This window comes from Zootoca vivipara, chromosome 1 (genome assembly GCF_965207765.1).
Source record: "Zootoca vivipara chromosome 1, rZooViv2.hap1.1, whole genome shotgun sequence".
NCBI classification, from domain to species: Eukaryota; Metazoa; Chordata; class Lepidosauria; order Squamata; family Lacertidae; genus Zootoca; species Zootoca vivipara.
Window position 1 is genome coordinate 125,672,344 of NC_142582.1, and position 15,809 is coordinate 125,688,152.

A 15,809-nucleotide genomic window follows, 5' to 3' on the forward strand; every position below is an offset into this window, starting at 1 on the left:
GGATTCGAACACAAGAGCCCCCTCTCCCCCTGTGGCTTCCAGCAACTGTATTAAATCATTCAATTTACATACCACCCTTTATCAGAAGTTCCCAGGATGGAGTACAACATTAAAAACACATTACAGAGCATCAATGATAAAAAGCATAATAAAAAGCATACTGGCAGACGGCCGAATAATAAAATTGTCATAATAATAACAGTCCTCTCCCCCCCCCCCACTTTCACAGATCATAGATTATTTAATAGCCTGGGAAAAGGAATGTTTTTGCCTGGCACCTAAAGATGTGTAATGATGGCGCCAAGCGAGCCTCTCTGGGGAGAGCCTTCCACAACTGAGGAGCCACCACAGAAAAGGCCCTGTTCTCATGTTGCCACCCTCCGAACCTCTCTGGCATGGGGGGGGGGGGGATGCATAAATAATAGCCTCGGATGACAAGTGTATGTTCCAGGTCAGTTCGTATAGGGAGAGGCAGTCCTTAAGGTATTGAGGTCCTCAGCCCTATAAGGCTTTCTAGGTCAGCATCAGCACTTTTAATTGGGCTGGTGGAAACCACCAGAGGGGAGAGTGACCTTGCGTTCGAATCCTGCTAGTGGGCTTCCCATGGATATGTGAATCTCTGAACAGATTGCTGGACTAGATGGGCTATTGGCAGGGTTGAGTTATGTTCTTATGTCACCATTGTCATTGGATCCTGAATTTGCTCCGCTTTGCCCTCCTCATTCCTTTTTCTAACTTGTATTGGGAGCTTGCGCAGGAAAGGGCTGTCTCTTCTTTTAAAAAGTGTAAAGATAAAGGTAAAGGGACCTCTGACCATTAGGTCCAGTAGTGACTGACTCTAGGGTTGCAGCGCTCATCTTGCATTATTGGCCGAGGGAGCCGGCCTACAGCTTCCAGGTCATGTGCCCAGCATGACAAAGCCGCTTCTGGCGAACCAGAGCAGCGCACAGAAAAGCCGTTTACCTTCCCACTATAGTGGTACCTATTTATCTACTTGCACTTTGACGTGCTTTCGAACTGCTAGGTTGGCAGGAGCTGGGACCGAGAAAGTGTAGGTGCCCTAATAAATAACACCACCACCTTCTGTTCTGTTATTATTGGATCCTATGCCTGGTTCAATTAAACCCTGCCTAATGATCCTCCCGTTTCTTCCACCCTTTCCAATTTGCATCTTTCCATTTTCTTGCATATAAAATAAATAGACACAGGGCTGCACAATAAAATAATTCACGTCGTTAAGAAAATCAGTACGACAGCTCCGCCTGGCGGCCACGCTAAACAGCAGCACGCCTCTCCCTTTGCTCGCGCTGTCCGCTTGCATCCTTCCCCCTCTTGCCTCCAAGGGGGTGGGTCGTTGCAAAAACCAATTGACGCTACACAAACTACACTTCCGGCTCGCCATCGAATATGTGAGGCAGAGTCAAGTCAGAACAAAAAGATAGGATCGGGGACGCCTGGCTGGATCTGGACAGGTCAGTTAAACGCGTTGTAAACTCATGCAAGGAAATCCGGTAGGGAAAGGCGGCACTCCACAGCGCCATCTGGTGTCACAGTGTCATAACGCATATACAACGCTTTTTCTTTACCAATCTAGCTGAGAAACGGAGCAAAAGCAAGTTACAAATAAAAGCGCAGGAGTTGCAGTGCTGCTGATAGCACACATGGGCGTCGTTGAGCAAATTCTATGCATTCCACTCGTGCGCCCCTCAAATGGCTGCTTTTTGGTGTAACCCGGAAGTACTGGCCGTGCGCTGCCCTTGCCTTTCTTAACTCAATAGCCGGTGTGGGCACAGCGTTCGGAAAGCCACGCCCTCGCTGCTGTCTTGACCAATCATATTAGCGCAGGAGTACGTTGTCGTCGTTGCGTTATGAGCAGCCGGCCAATGGGGCTGCGCTGAGAGGAGGCCGCTGCTGGAGCAGGAAGGAAAAGTAGAGCACGCGGGGAAGGGAGTCGCTTCTTCTTTAACCCGCCTGCGCCAGGTAATACACGTGTCTTTCCGTTTGGTACGTGTGAATTGTGCGTGTCTTGTTTATTGCTTGTTTGTTCCGCATAATTTCTCCCCCCTCTTTTCGTTTGTAAATTACATTATTTATTTAAGTTGGGTTAGTAAAATAAAGTTATATACTCCCTGCTCATTTAAATAATTTTGCATTACGAATTTCCAGAAATTCCTGGACCGCCCTTCATCATTATTACTACTTTTTTGTTTTTTAGAAAAACATTTCTCACAACGGTATCTAAAACGATCCCTTCCTGAAATTACTTCGGTGGTGTGGGAAGTCCGGCCTTGGCTTGTGCACGTGTGAAAAGGACTAGGCAGTTGGTTTTGTTGTTCCGCATGTGTGCATGGGCTCAAACTAGAAGTGTGCATGCACACGAAAGCTCATACCAAAATAAAAACTTAGTTGGTCTTTAAGGTGCTACTGAAGGAATTTTTTTTATTATAATTCTCAGATTCCCAGGTTTCATTTTTTTTTAGAAAGTAACGTTCTTGTTTTAGTAGAACTTTTTTTCTTTTGAAATGTTTTAGATTTGTTGTTGTTAACTTTGCTGTGTTAAATGTGCATTTAATTCCCTGTTAATTATGTTGCTTTGAACCTAGACTTTCTATTTGATGTTCTTCAGTAAGTTTTTATTCTGGCTTGTTTTATTTGATGTTTCAATGTGTTGTAAAGCGTGCTGACATTTTTTGCTAAAAATATAAAACAGCATGGCAGAGACATGAATAATAATAACTTGAAATATGAAAAATGTGCAGGCACTATTCTTCTCTTTCTGTGTGTATCAGAAACTATCCTGGTCCCCCACTTTACATTGCTCCCTACCCCTTGTGTAAAATACCTGCAAATTCCCATGTATTTTTTAAAATAATTTTACATATATAGATTTTGTATTTTGATAACTTAGCAATATACGGTTTTCCCCGCCTTTCTCTCTCTCTCTCATGTGTAAGACTCCCTGCTCCGATTGTCTCAGTTACTGTACTGCTGTTACCTGAGTGGTGTGAGTAGCAGCTCATGTGAAATTGCAGACTGCAAAAGTGGTGATTGAAGGTGTCCTAAGACCGATTGAATTCATTCAGGTGCACACACGTTCATGGCACATGCGATTTGCAGTATCTCCCTACGTGGCCACAGTTGCCACGTAGAGAAAGCCTATCTGGCCCCGGCATTCCACATTCAAGGGTGTCACCACTAAGAAGGCCCTCTCTTTGGTAGCTGCCTACCTTGCTTAAATTGGCTACAGCACCTGAATCTGAGCCTGTGAAGAGACTCTCAAGATTTGGGTAGGTATATATGGTTTCCAGCAACTGGTTTTCAGAAGCATTGCTGCCTCTAACCACAGAGAAGTCACTTTGCCTCTCCTGATAAGTGAACTTAATTAATATGTTGTTGTTTAGTCGTTTAGTCGTGTCCGACTCTTCGTGACCCCATGGACCAGAGCACGCCAGGCACTCCTGTCTTGCACTGCCTCCTGCAGTTTGGTCAAACTCATGTTCGTAGCTTCGAGAACACTGTCCAACCATCTCTGTCGTCCCCTTCTCCTTGTGCCCTCAATCTTTCCCAACATCAGGGTCTTTTCCAGGGAGTCTTCTCTTCTCATGAGGTGGCCAAAGTATTGGAGCCTCAGCTTCAGGATCTGTCCTTCCAGTGAGCACTCAGGAATGATTTCCTTAAGAATGGATAGGTTTGATCTTCTTGCAGTCCATGGGACTCTCAAGAGTCTCCTCCAGCATCATAATTCAAAAGCATCAATTCTTCGGCGATCAGCCTTCTTTATGGTCCAGCTCTCACTTCCATACATCACTACTGGGAAAACCATAGCTTTAACTATACGGACCTTTGTCGGCAAGGTGATGTCTCTGCTTTTTAAGATGCTGTCTAGGTTTGTCATTGCTTTTCTCCCAAGAAGCAGGCGTCTTTTAATTTCGTGACTGGTGTCACCATCTGCAGTGATCAAGGAGCCCAAGAAAGTAAAATCTCTCACTGCCTCCATTTCTTCCCCTTCTATTTGCCAGGAGGTGATGGGACCAGTGGCCATGATCTTGGTTTTTTTGATGTTGAGCTTCAGACCATATTTTGCGCTCTCCTCTTTCACCCTCATTAAAAGGTTCTTTAATTCCTCCTCACTTTCTGCCATCAAGGTTGTGTCATCTGCATATCTGAGGTTGTTGATATTTCTCCCTTCATGGATCAATGCCTTGTCGTGGCGAAGGGGCTTGAATAACTCGGAGAAGCTATGAGCTATGCCATGCAGGGCCACCCAAGATGGACAGGTCATAGTGGAGAGTTTTGACTAAACGTGATCCACCTGGAGAAGGAACTGGCAAGCCACTCCAGTATCCCTGCCAAGAAAACTCCATCGACCAAGACAACAGGCATTAATTAACATACTACAGGGTTTTCAGGAGGACAGCATAGCTTTGTGTACTTAAAACTTTCTATGAATGATTAAGAATACATATAGTGGCACCATCTATCCCGAAGCTCTTCAGCCAGATATTTTGCTTCCTAGCGGTTTCATTCTGCTCTCATCACCCAGATCCATGTCCTTGGTGACATGTCTTGAGACTGGTAAGATATTGTAAAACTAGTAAAATGACAACTGCAAAATTCAAAATGGAGCTTTGCAAACCGCTCCCGATTTACACAGGGATTACGTTCCAAGGCACCACACGTTTAAGTAAAATCACGTATACAGCATTTGGAACACCATGAGAAACACCCCGTTCCTGCCATGTTCTGCCCCTTTTTGTGACATTGTTGGGTCACTTGTGGGTTCGGTGCAATGCACATATCGAATGTGCATAAATGGGGCTTAATGATTGTTGCTTAGAGCAGCGACTGCTCATCCAAAATTAAGCATGATCATTTCTTTACAGGGTCACAAAGGACACACAAGATACACATTTTTGCTTAAGCAAGTATTTTATAATTTATATCTTTTCCTTTTGGTCAATTTCATTGCCTTCCAGTTGGTTTGGGGGTTGTATTCCAAGTGTGTTGACCGTTACAGCCCTAACTGATCTGGGGATATCTCAGGAATTGTACACACACGCTCAAGTTTTTTACTTCGTTATTGAGGCTCTCCTTACTGCATTGCCAACAGAAAAAGTTGGAGGCCTTTTTTCAGCAGACGGAATCTTTATCTGTGGCGGTGCTTAAATAAAGGAATAATCTCCCAAGAGAGATTCATTTGATTGTGCCCGACTCTCTTTTTTTTGCTTGTTTCTAAACAGGCTTTTATGCATTTCCCCAGTCAGAGCCCTTGTTAGTTATATAGGGCTGTACAAAACGTTGTTCAGCTGCTAGTGCACGACCTCCTGCGCTAGCGGGATGAGTGAGTTTTTAATATTGCACAGCTTACGAACCCAGTGTAACAGTTGCACCAGCAGAAGCTTGCCGTGTAACCAATATCTTGTGTGCACCAAAGTTCATAGCAACGTCCCCCCACCCCCCAGTGCAGAACATTTTGCCAGTGGAACAAGCATGCTGTAGTTTAACATAGTGCTACGTTGGATATCACCCTTAGTCTGCCTTTGCCGTTTCCTTTCTTAGGATTCTGTTTTCCCTGTTGTTTTTGTTTATCTAGCTTCATCATTTCGACCGTTTTAAAATTTTGCTCGGTCCTTTTTGTTGCTGGTGTTAGAGACCAGGAGGTGCAGAGCGGTGGCTTAAAATGTCCGAGCTGTGAATCGGGAAGTCCCTGGTCTTAATCACACCTCTGCCAGGAATTCATTAGGTGGCCTTCAGGCAAGCCCCTGTCTCTCGGCCTCAGTCTGCCCATCAGAAATATGGGGGTAATAATACTCACTTACCTTGCAGGGACATAAGAATTGTGACTAGATAATGCATGCAAAGTGCTTTGGATAGAAAAACAGAATTGTAGAATTGTTGGAAGGGACCCTACAGGTCATCTAGTCCAACCCCTGCAATTTAGAAAGGCTATTTTTCAGCAGACTACTCCGTCCCCACCCCAGTCATCCTTTTTTTCTTTTCCTATGGTCACTTAACATTTCAGGACTACCAATCATTTTCAGTCCTCATTGGGCTTCTTGCCACCTTACGTTTGTTTTAAAAACGGGTGATTTCTTTTTGCACTTCTGTAACCCTTGGGTTTACTTCCCTGCATGCCTTCTAAGTATGCTGGTGCCTCTCTCTTGATTTGCAGAGTTCCTGTTCGGACTCCAAGCCGGTCAGCGCTCAGCACCTGCATTCATTATCAGAACAATATTTTCATTTGTGAGTCGCTCTGAGTTTGAATTCAGCCTAAAAAGGTGGGCCTGCAATTAATGATACATTTGGTCTTCGCTGTCCTTCGGGCTGGAAGCCGTTTCTGGGCACATCTCTGTTCTTCGAAGGCATAAAGATCTTCCTTTCCCCCAAGACGGATTCCAGAGGTGCCGAGCAAATTGGCTGCCAATTGCGTTGCATCTTCAGGTCCTATTGCCATGGAAACCTGGCTTCTAAAGTAACACATGTGCATTAGTGTGGGAATTGCGAGAGAGATGGAAGGCCTAGCCAGAGAAATGATTAAATGCAGAAAATGAGTCACACTCAAGACTTATTTTTAAATAAGAATTGTTTTCTGGAGTTTGCTTTGAGCTGTTGCTCCCAACCTTGGGACTGTTTTACCTCTCGTTTTGGTGGCTCTTTGCTTGAAATAGTCCAGTGCTGAAATGCTCGGCGTCTGCATTTTCGCAAAGCACTCAAGAGCTTCAAATTATTCTTTTCCGTAATCAGGAAGTGCAGGCTTCGCTTCCGGACTACCATGGAAAAGCAGTGGCCTATTCTGCTGAATGCATGGCTTAGGTCAAAGGTGGGGGAAACTAGCCTGCAGGCCAAAAGTGGTCTGCCAAGACCCATTGATTCGTCCTTGAGGCTGTTTTGAAGAAGCCAGGCCCTCTGCCCTACATGGCATCAAGTGCCTCTGTCCTCCTTTTCTGGGCTAAAAGCATCCTTCAGAGGCAGAGCAAATTGACATCATCATTATTAGAATCATAGAGTTGGAAGAGACCACAAGGGCCATCCAGTCCAACCCCCTGCCAAGCAGGAAACACCATCAAAGCATTCTTGACATATGCCTGTCAAGCCTCTGCTTAAAGACCTCCAAAGAAGGAGACTCCACCACACTCCTTGGTAGCAAATTCCACTGCCGAACAGCTCTTACTGTCAGGAAGTTCTTCCTAATGTTTAGGTGGAATCTTCTTTCTTGAAGATGGAATCCATTGCTCCATGTCCGCTTCTGTGGAGCAGCAGAAAACAATCTTTCTCCCTCCTCTATATGACATCCTTTCATATATTTGAACATGGCTATCATATCACCCCTTAACCTTCTTTTCTCCAGGCTAAACATACCCAGGTCCCTAAGCCGTTCCTCATAAGGCATCGTTTCCAGGCCTTTGACCATTTTGGTTGCCCTCTTCTGGACACGTTCCAGCTTGTCAGTATCCTTCTTGAACTGTGGTGCCCAGTTATTATTATTATTATTATTTATTTATACCCTGCCCATCTGGCTGGGTTTCCCCCGCCACTCTGGGTGGCTTCCAACAAATACCAAAATACATTAAAATATCACAGATTAAAAACTTCCCTAAACAGGGCTGCCTTTAGGTGTTTTCTAAATGTCAGGTAGTTGTTCATCTCCCTGACCTCCGATGGAAGGGCGTTCCACAGGGCGGGCGCCACTACCGAGAAGGCCCTCTGCCTGGTTCCCTGTAGCTTTGCTTCTCGCAGTGAGGGAGCCGCCAGAAGGCCCTCAGCGCTGGATCTCAGTGTCCGGGCTGAACAATGGGGGTGGAGACGCTCCTTCAGGTATACAGGACCAAGGCCATTTAGGGCTTTAAAGGTCAGCACCAACACTTTGAATTGTTCTTGGAAACGTACTGGGAGCCAATGTAGGTCTCTTAGGACTGGTGTTATGTGGTCTCGGCGGCCGCTCCCAGTCACCAGTCTAGCTGCCGCATTCTGGATTAATTGCAGTTTCCGGGTCACCTTCAAAGGTAGCCCCACGTAGAGCGCATTGCAGTAGTCCAAGCAGGAGATAACTAGAGCATGCACCACTCTGGCGAGACAGTCAGTGGGCAGGTAGGGTCTCAGCCTGCGTACCAGATGGAGCTGGTAGACAGCCGCCCTGGACACAGAATTAACCTGTGGCTTCATGGACAGCTGTGAGTCCAAAATGACTCCCAGGCTGCGCACCTGCTCCTTCAGGGGCACAGTTACCCCATTCAGGACCAGGGAGTCCTCCACACCTGCCCGCCTCCTGTCCCCCACAAGCAGTACTTCTGTCTTGTCAGGATTCAACCTCAATCTGTTAGCTGCCATCCATCCTCCAACCGCTTCCAGGCACTCACACAGGACCTTCCCCACCTTCACTGGTTCTGATTTGAAAGAGAGGTAGAGCTGGGTATCATCCGCATACTGATGAACACCCAGCCCAAACCCCCTTATGATTTCTCCCAGTGACATGCCTTGTTCTACCTCCTCCAGACGCATTGGCTTGTCTCTGCACCTGGAGATGGTCTGTAGCTTAGGAGTACAACATCTGTTTTGCATGCAGAAGGTCCTAGGTTTCATTCCCAGTACCTCCAGTTGGGGGTGGGGTGGCGGAATTTCCTGTCTTGAAACCCTAGGAAACGGCTTCTCAACACGGTAGACAACACTGAACTTGGTGAACTAATAATGGCTTGACTTTGCATCGGGTTCCTGTGCTCCTATGCGATACATGGGTGTCGTTAGTAGGTTGGGAGAGCCCTTAAGGACTAGAAACTTGGAAATGATGCGCCGAAAATAGTGAGATCCCCAGGGCAGACACTAAAAAGCCAGGACGAAGTGGTAGCAGTAGAAACAGGGAAGAGGTTGTTTTTTTAGCAGCAGTGATGGTGAGGGAGAGTGAGAGACAGCAGGAGAGAAAGCAAAGATCTTTGCTTTCTCTCTGGTCTTGGTGGCTCGACGCAGGCAGACGCAAGCCATGCTTGGCATAAATATGACGACACCACTGCTTTGCGTGGGGTTTGCTCTCCAGCGGTTACTTACCGCAGCGGCCTTGCTCTCAGGAGATGGCAACCATTGTGAAAACTGCATCGTTGCCAAAAGAGTCTCTGGGAGGAGGAAGAATGTAATTCATGAATCACCGGTGTCTATTTTTGAAAACCTTGTAGGATTTAAATGACTCACGGATCTCTCTTTAGCCTAAGAAATGCTGTTTATAACTAGTGTGTCAAAGACTGAACATCTATATCTATATCCCAGTAGCATTAAAAGTTACGCGGACCGATATTTCAAGCCTGCCATGGAAGGTTTTATAGTCCTTTATCACCTCCAATATACTCTTGGAGAAAATGGCATTTCAAACGCTACTTTTTGCAATCAGTAATCAAATATTGAATTCCAATTAATTCTTCTAGTCACCCGGTGCAACATTTCGAGGTCTTCTCCCTGGTGTATCATCTTCTCCCTGTGAACCGTGGTTTGCAAACTGAAAGCTAAGCTTTGCATCTCTTTGGAGCAAATTTTACCTCTAACCACGGTTTCACATGTCATGTCCATCCATACAAACCATAGTTTCTTTGAAATGAGGATAGTTGGTTTACGGTATTTATTTCATTATGACTTCAGGAGAGGCAACAGAGTGGAAGGGGACGCCGTTCCCTCTCCAAGACAAGAGACCTGGCCATGGTTTGACAGAGCAGCTTGGCTTCTCTGCCATGGTGGGAGTTCAGCTGGGCTGTGGTGAGAGAGACAAGCTGATGGTCCTAGCCCCCAACTTGGGTGGAAGTCTGCAGGGGCAGATTAAGTTGCTCCAGCACCTGGGGGCAGGGCGTCACCACACACAACGCATGATCATACGCAGCACACATGCATCATACACAACACACATGCGCATGGCAAACCGCCCCACCGCCATACGAGGCTTGGGAGGCGCCTGGTAAAAAGCCTCACTCCTGCTCCAGCGGGCAGAGGCGAGGGCTGGGCTAGGGAGGGCAGAAGCCCTTTAAAAAAAGTCCTTAGGCTCACACCCTACCCAGTTGCCCGAGACACCTCTACAAGCCACAGTGAGCAAAATTCCACCACAATAATATTTGGGGAGGGCATGCTGCTACAGCGGCTTCAGGTTCACTTTGATCCCCCCCCCGGCCTCTCCCGCTCAATATCCAGCGGTTTTTCTGTAGGAAGTTATTGATACCCGCTTTTCTATACATATGCAAATAATGGCAGTGCATTCTGGGTACCTTTCCGGGAAATCCCAAATTGGTTGACCTCTGAACATGGCTCTGTCCGTGGCAGAGAGAGGCTTGTTTGGTCCCATGGTTGAGTGCTGCATGTACCTTCCTTAATCTTGTGATGGATGACCTTTGAGTTCCCTCCTGATTCGATGATAGTCTGATTGAAACAAAGGGGAAAAGCGGGGTGTGTGTGTGTGTGAAAAGCAGTATTTAAGCCAGTATTGTTGGACTACAACTTCCATCATCCATGCCCATTGGCCATGCTGGGGGCTGTTGGGAATCGCAGTCCCAACAACAACGGGAGGGGCAGCTGGTTTCGCCGCTGCCCACGATTTGTGGGATAGAGGTTGCTGAAGTGAGGTGCTCGACTCAACGGTCGGACATTGGGCCAAAGGACCAGGACCCAGAGTTGGGACTCTGGGTGCAGTTTAACTTCCTGACAGTAAGAGCTGTTCGACAGTGGAATTTGCTGCCAAGAAGTGTGGTGGAGTCTCCTTCTTTGGAGGTCTTTAAGCAGAGGCTTGACAGGCATATGTCAAGAATGCTTTGATGGTGTTTCTTGCTTGGCAGGGGGTTGGACTGGATGGCCTTTGTGGTCTCTTCCAACTCTATGATTCTAACCTCGCCCTGTCTGGTCTGAGGACTGAACGTGAGCCATTAACCCTTTGCCATGTATTATTTCCCTGACACAGCCACCTACTCCCTCTCTCATAACATCCAGAAACTGCACTTTGCCCAGAAAAACTTGATGTATATGAAGGTTGGGGGGGAAATGCAGGCAAAAGGGGAGTCGAGCTATTAACAACCCTGGGATTAATCGCCTTGGATTTAATAGGTGAAAACAGCAGGTCCTGCGTTTGCAGGCTTCCCATCTGCCCCGACAATGTCTGCAGCTGGCTGCCTCCCAGCTCTTAATTTCCCATTGTGCATGGAAGATCACGACTTCCCTACTTCTTCCATAAATGTGACCCGGTAGGTAGAGGGGGGAAGGGCCTTCTCTTGCCTCCTATTGAAACTCTTCCCATCAAAAGTCTCGCAGCGGCTTCCTCTTCCAAAGAGGAAGAGCCTCTGGCTACACCCTGGACTCTCTGCCTGGGTTGTTTGTTTAACCTTCAGCCGGGCATTCCTAACGAGAGGTAGGGTTCCGTTTTCTCCAGCTGACATTTTGCCACATGTCCGCGGCGCGACTTAATGAGATGTGGCAGTCGACAAAAATACACCCTCGTCGGTTATTACCCCATTGTGTGGGGTGCTGCCCTTTCCTCTGGAAGGCGGTGCCCTCCGATGGCAAGGACATGTAAACATTGCCCCAGAAAATGTGGAAATGACTTTTAAAAAAAAGAAACATAAATGCAGATTTATACAATAGTAACCTGGAAGAGCTCCAGATGTGTTCTCCTTCCAGATCTCCACAATGTCTCTTGAGGAAGTCCAGGGAAATGCTCCTCAAATGCCTGATGGCTTCATCACTTCTTTTTCTTCTGAATGGAAACTGAAGGAACATTTGGCTGGATGTACCTTAGGGACGGGCAGGTGGGGCTACCCCACCTGTCAATCACCTGGCGTCACAGTGATGTCAGTTGGCTTGTCTTTGCCTGCGTGGTTTGCTAGTAGTACATCATCTTTTATCGAATGGAGATGTTATGCTGATGATGATTTGGGTTGCATTGTGTTGTGTTGGTTTTATTCTTACCCAGGTCTTAGCAGTGTTTTAAAACTGGCCTTTAGGAGTATTTACTTCTACGCTGACTTGTAAACTAGGGATGGCCAATTTCATCTGGCCCATAAAAGGCTCTGGGCAATTTCATTCAGGCTCTGGTTAAAGTTTGCTCCAAACCTCAAGCGTAAGGGGAAGAAATGAGAGATGGCATGCTTGAAAGTGTTGATATCTATCTCTGTTGGATTTTGTTTATAATGCCCTGGCTATCCCTCAGAGGACATAACTCCAAACTGATGGATGACACCAACTTTATTGTGGCACTCGAAAAGGTCAGTTTCCAGAGCGCAATGCTCCCCCCATCCTCAAAACCACTGCCAGGATAGTAAGAACAGCTCTCAAGCACAAACACGCTGACTACCCTTGATTTAAACCACTAGTGGAACCTTTCTTGTGACGAAAAGTGCTCTTGAAAGGATTAACAGCGGAGGCTTTATTTAATTTGGTCTTATTTCTATTTTCCAGACCTCTACCTTCTTGAGGATGCCCTTTTAGTCGCAGTTGCTATGGAGAAGATCAAGGAGCAGTTTTCCAGTCTCCAAATAGCAAAACGGTGTGCACTGGCAGAAGACCCCACTTACCTGTTGGACTTGGATATTTCAAGGAGCGGAGGGAGCCAGCTGGTGGCCGTTTCGTGTTCCGATAAATCAATCAGGGTTTACGACAGAGAGGCGCTCACTTTGCTGCGGGAATATAGCAGCCGCCCCGGTCTGCTCAGCGGCGTCCGATTCGCACACACGTGTGAAAGTGTGTTGTTCTCCGCTTGCAGCGACGGAACAGTGAAATCCTGGGATACGCGCCTGGCGACTGCAGGGCCAGCGCAGTTGTTCCGTGGCTCCCTTTCAAATGTCTTCATTAGCTTTGACATAAGCTGCAACGACCTCATAGTCTGCGCTGGAACAGAGAAAGTGGGGGACGATGTTTTCATGGCCTTCTGGGACGCCCGGAGCGGCACAGGTAGTGTAGCTTCCAGCAAAGAGCCTCTGGGCTTCTACTCGGAGACCCACAACGATGACATCACCAAAATTCGTTTTCACCCCATCAAACAGAACCTGGTAGTTTCTGGGTCAACCGACGGGCTGGTGAACGTTTTTGACATTAACAAGGACAGTGAAGAAGATGCGCTGGTTGCTACCTGCAACTCTGACTCGTCGGTCAGTTCCGTTGGGTGGTCCGGTAAAGATTACCGGCAGGTCTATTGCACGACGCACAACGAAGGGTTTTGTCGATGGGACCTTGCCCAGCTGGAGACTGAGGAGCCAGTCACATTGCTGCATGTTCCAGATGCCCGAGAAGCGGGAAGTGGAGGTAGCACCAAGCTGGACTACTTAATCGGTGGCTTGTACCATGAAACGATGGACAAGTTGGTTGTCGTTGGGGGAACGTCAACAGGAAGCATCTGCCTCCTGGACTGTGGGGTTGGTGGCCTGAGTTCTGTAGGAGTCCTTCACGAGGGGCACTCTGCTCCCGTCCGCTCTTTCTGCTGGAACGGGGCAGATGATTCTTTGCTGACCGGAGGGGAGGATGCGCAGTTGTTGCTATGGAAACCTGGAGCTGTGGGGAAAGCCTTTGGAAAGAAGACTTCTATGAAGACTGCTTCCTCCGTTCATCAGCGGCTGAGAGTTCACCAGCACACTTTCAAGAGCAAGAAAAAACGGACATCTTTGTAAAGAGGCGGCGGCGGCGATGGGGAGTGAGGAGGCCCCTACCTGAAAGTGATTCCAGAAGGGTACCTGCCTTAGCCCGTTTCAGGGGGGAAATAAGTCCCGCAGCACCTTGAAGCCTTAATTTATTATGGCATAATGTTTCATGGACTAAGGTCTGCTTCATCACGCACGGAAGCTTATGCCATAATAAATTAGTTGGTCTTTTGGGTGCTGCAGTTTCCACTCGTAGAGAGTTGACCTTTCGAAAAGCTGCAACACTTTTTTTGGGGGGGGGTGAGTTCCTTGCAGGTATTTGATGTGTGCAGCTCGACAGCCGTGACCTTGTTTACTCGGAAAATATCCTCTCTGTGTCCGTGGGGACCCCAACTTCCAGCAAAGTTGGCACGGGATCGGTGCCTCGATATGAGAAGCCTGCCAAGCAAATTAAAAGGCATCATTCTTTTGTCTGAGGCTGCTTATGACAGGCTTGTTCAAACATTGCTCTCTAGATCCCAACAGCCCGAATTATATTTTGCTAAAGATGGAATTTTCTTAAAACAATGCCGGAAGTCACGGGGAGTGGAGGAAGAGGGAGATAAGCCTACTAAAAGAGGCATAAGGGACAAACTGAGAATGGCAAGATGAGAAAGTTCCCTTCTGCACCCCCTCAGTTCTGTGAAACTTGATATTTGTCACACAAGGCACACTGGACACACACAGCATCTCTCTAATTTTGGGGTGGGGCTGGGGACTAGCCTGTGACCTCCAATCACCCCTGAGCATTTGCTGCAGCTAATGGATGTTGTAGTTCTTGCCTGCTTCCGATTTCATCCATTTCCTGCAGGTGGGAAGGGAACTATTTGGAAATACTACAAGCTGAATACATGGTTCCCATGATTTGGGGGCGCACACACCCAGTTCCTTATTTGTTATCAGAGGCCATTGTGCATTTATAAGCATTGTGCAAACGTATGACTGTTATGACTGGAGACATTTATTGTGGATCTTGGAGGGGAGTCTTACCAGGCATGGAAGTTTATGATTTTTGGTAGTGCAACCATTATTTTGAGGTCTTGGGGCATATTGGGTGATGCCCAACTAAATCTTACTGAAAAATAGACCCATTGAAATTACTTAAGCCCGTTGATTTTACTGGATCTACTCTGATCATAGCTAATTCGCTCATTCCCTTTTTAGTTCCTCTTCTGAATGAGTTGTTTTTCAAACTTTGGTCCGGATGAGGAACCGAAAACTGGGAATTGCTAACTAACTTTAGCACTGCGTATCACATCAAGACACAAGGTAGTTTGTTTCAATCTCTGCAAACTATCAGTTCCCTGAAATCCATGGATATAAAAATAAAAGTCTGGAATCTGAAGCTATGGATCTTCAAAAACTGATTATTATTAGAGAAAATGTTCTAGAAGAATCATAGAATCATAGAGTTGGAAGAGACCACAAGAGCCATCCAGTCCAACCCCCTGCCAAGCAGGACACACCATCAAAGCATTCTTGACATATGGCCGTCAAGCCTCTGCTTAAAGATCTTCAAAGAAGGAGACTCCACCACACTCCTTGGTAGCAAATTCCACTGCCGAACAGCTCTTACTGTCAGGAAGTTCTTCCTAATGTTTAGGTGGAATCTTTCTTGAAAAATAGACCCATTGAAATTACTTATTTTGTAAATGATACATGGATTCATGTGGCTGATTTTGTAGGCACATCGTTGCTTTGAAGTTGTGTACGATACCCAGATTTACTTAATACGATGATCTGTCAAGGCTGGAAACAGGCACTGATTGGTGGTCTCTCCCCCACCCCCACCCCCACCCCGAGAGCTGGCACCAGTTTGAAACCAGGACTGTGTCTTGTATGTTTCTCCCCGTCACTTGGCAGTAAACAGGTGTTGCTGATTTTTTAAAATATAGTTTCTTTTCTTTCTGGATTGATGCTGACAGTAAGAATAACAGATCAAGGCTAGGAAATAATAAAAAAAATCCTTTTGTTTACTACTGTGTGTGTGGTTTCTGTAACCAACTCTCCAATTTTTCCCGACTTGCCAAAGCTTAGTTTTCAAAAACGAAAGCAGTTTTGTGCATTTTGTATTCTAGGCAATATCCATCACAGTCAATCTGTTAGCATAAACCTTCAGCTGTGCAATTAGTCTTTCCTTCCCTCTTTTCTCCCCATGCACCCACCCCAACAAAATACTAAAAA

At 46.6% G+C, this 15,809-nt stretch overlaps 1 protein-coding gene across 3 annotated transcripts; it reads left to right on the forward strand.

Moving 5' to 3' along the window:
• Positions 1-1,844: 1,844 nt before the first annotated feature.
• Positions 1,845-15,601, forward strand: WDR89 (WD repeat domain 89). Of its 3 annotated transcripts, none has more exons than XM_035104440.3 (2): positions 1,845-1,980; positions 12,412-15,601. In XM_035104440.3, the coding sequence occupies exon 2, from the start codon at positions 12,453-12,455 to the stop codon at positions 13,614-13,616; it is 1,164 nt and encodes a 387-aa protein (XP_034960331.2). In that variant the 5' UTR covers positions 1,845-1,980; positions 12,412-12,452; the 3' UTR covers positions 13,617-15,601. The 3 variants fall into 3 exon arrangements, with proteins under 3 accessions (XP_034960331.2, XP_088530086.1, XP_088530087.1); XM_088673960.1 differs by having other exon boundaries at positions 1,888-2,004; XM_088673961.1 differs by lacking the exon at positions 1,845-1,980 and adding an exon at positions 6,170-6,278.
• The last annotated feature ends 208 nt before the right edge of the window (positions 15,602-15,809 follow it).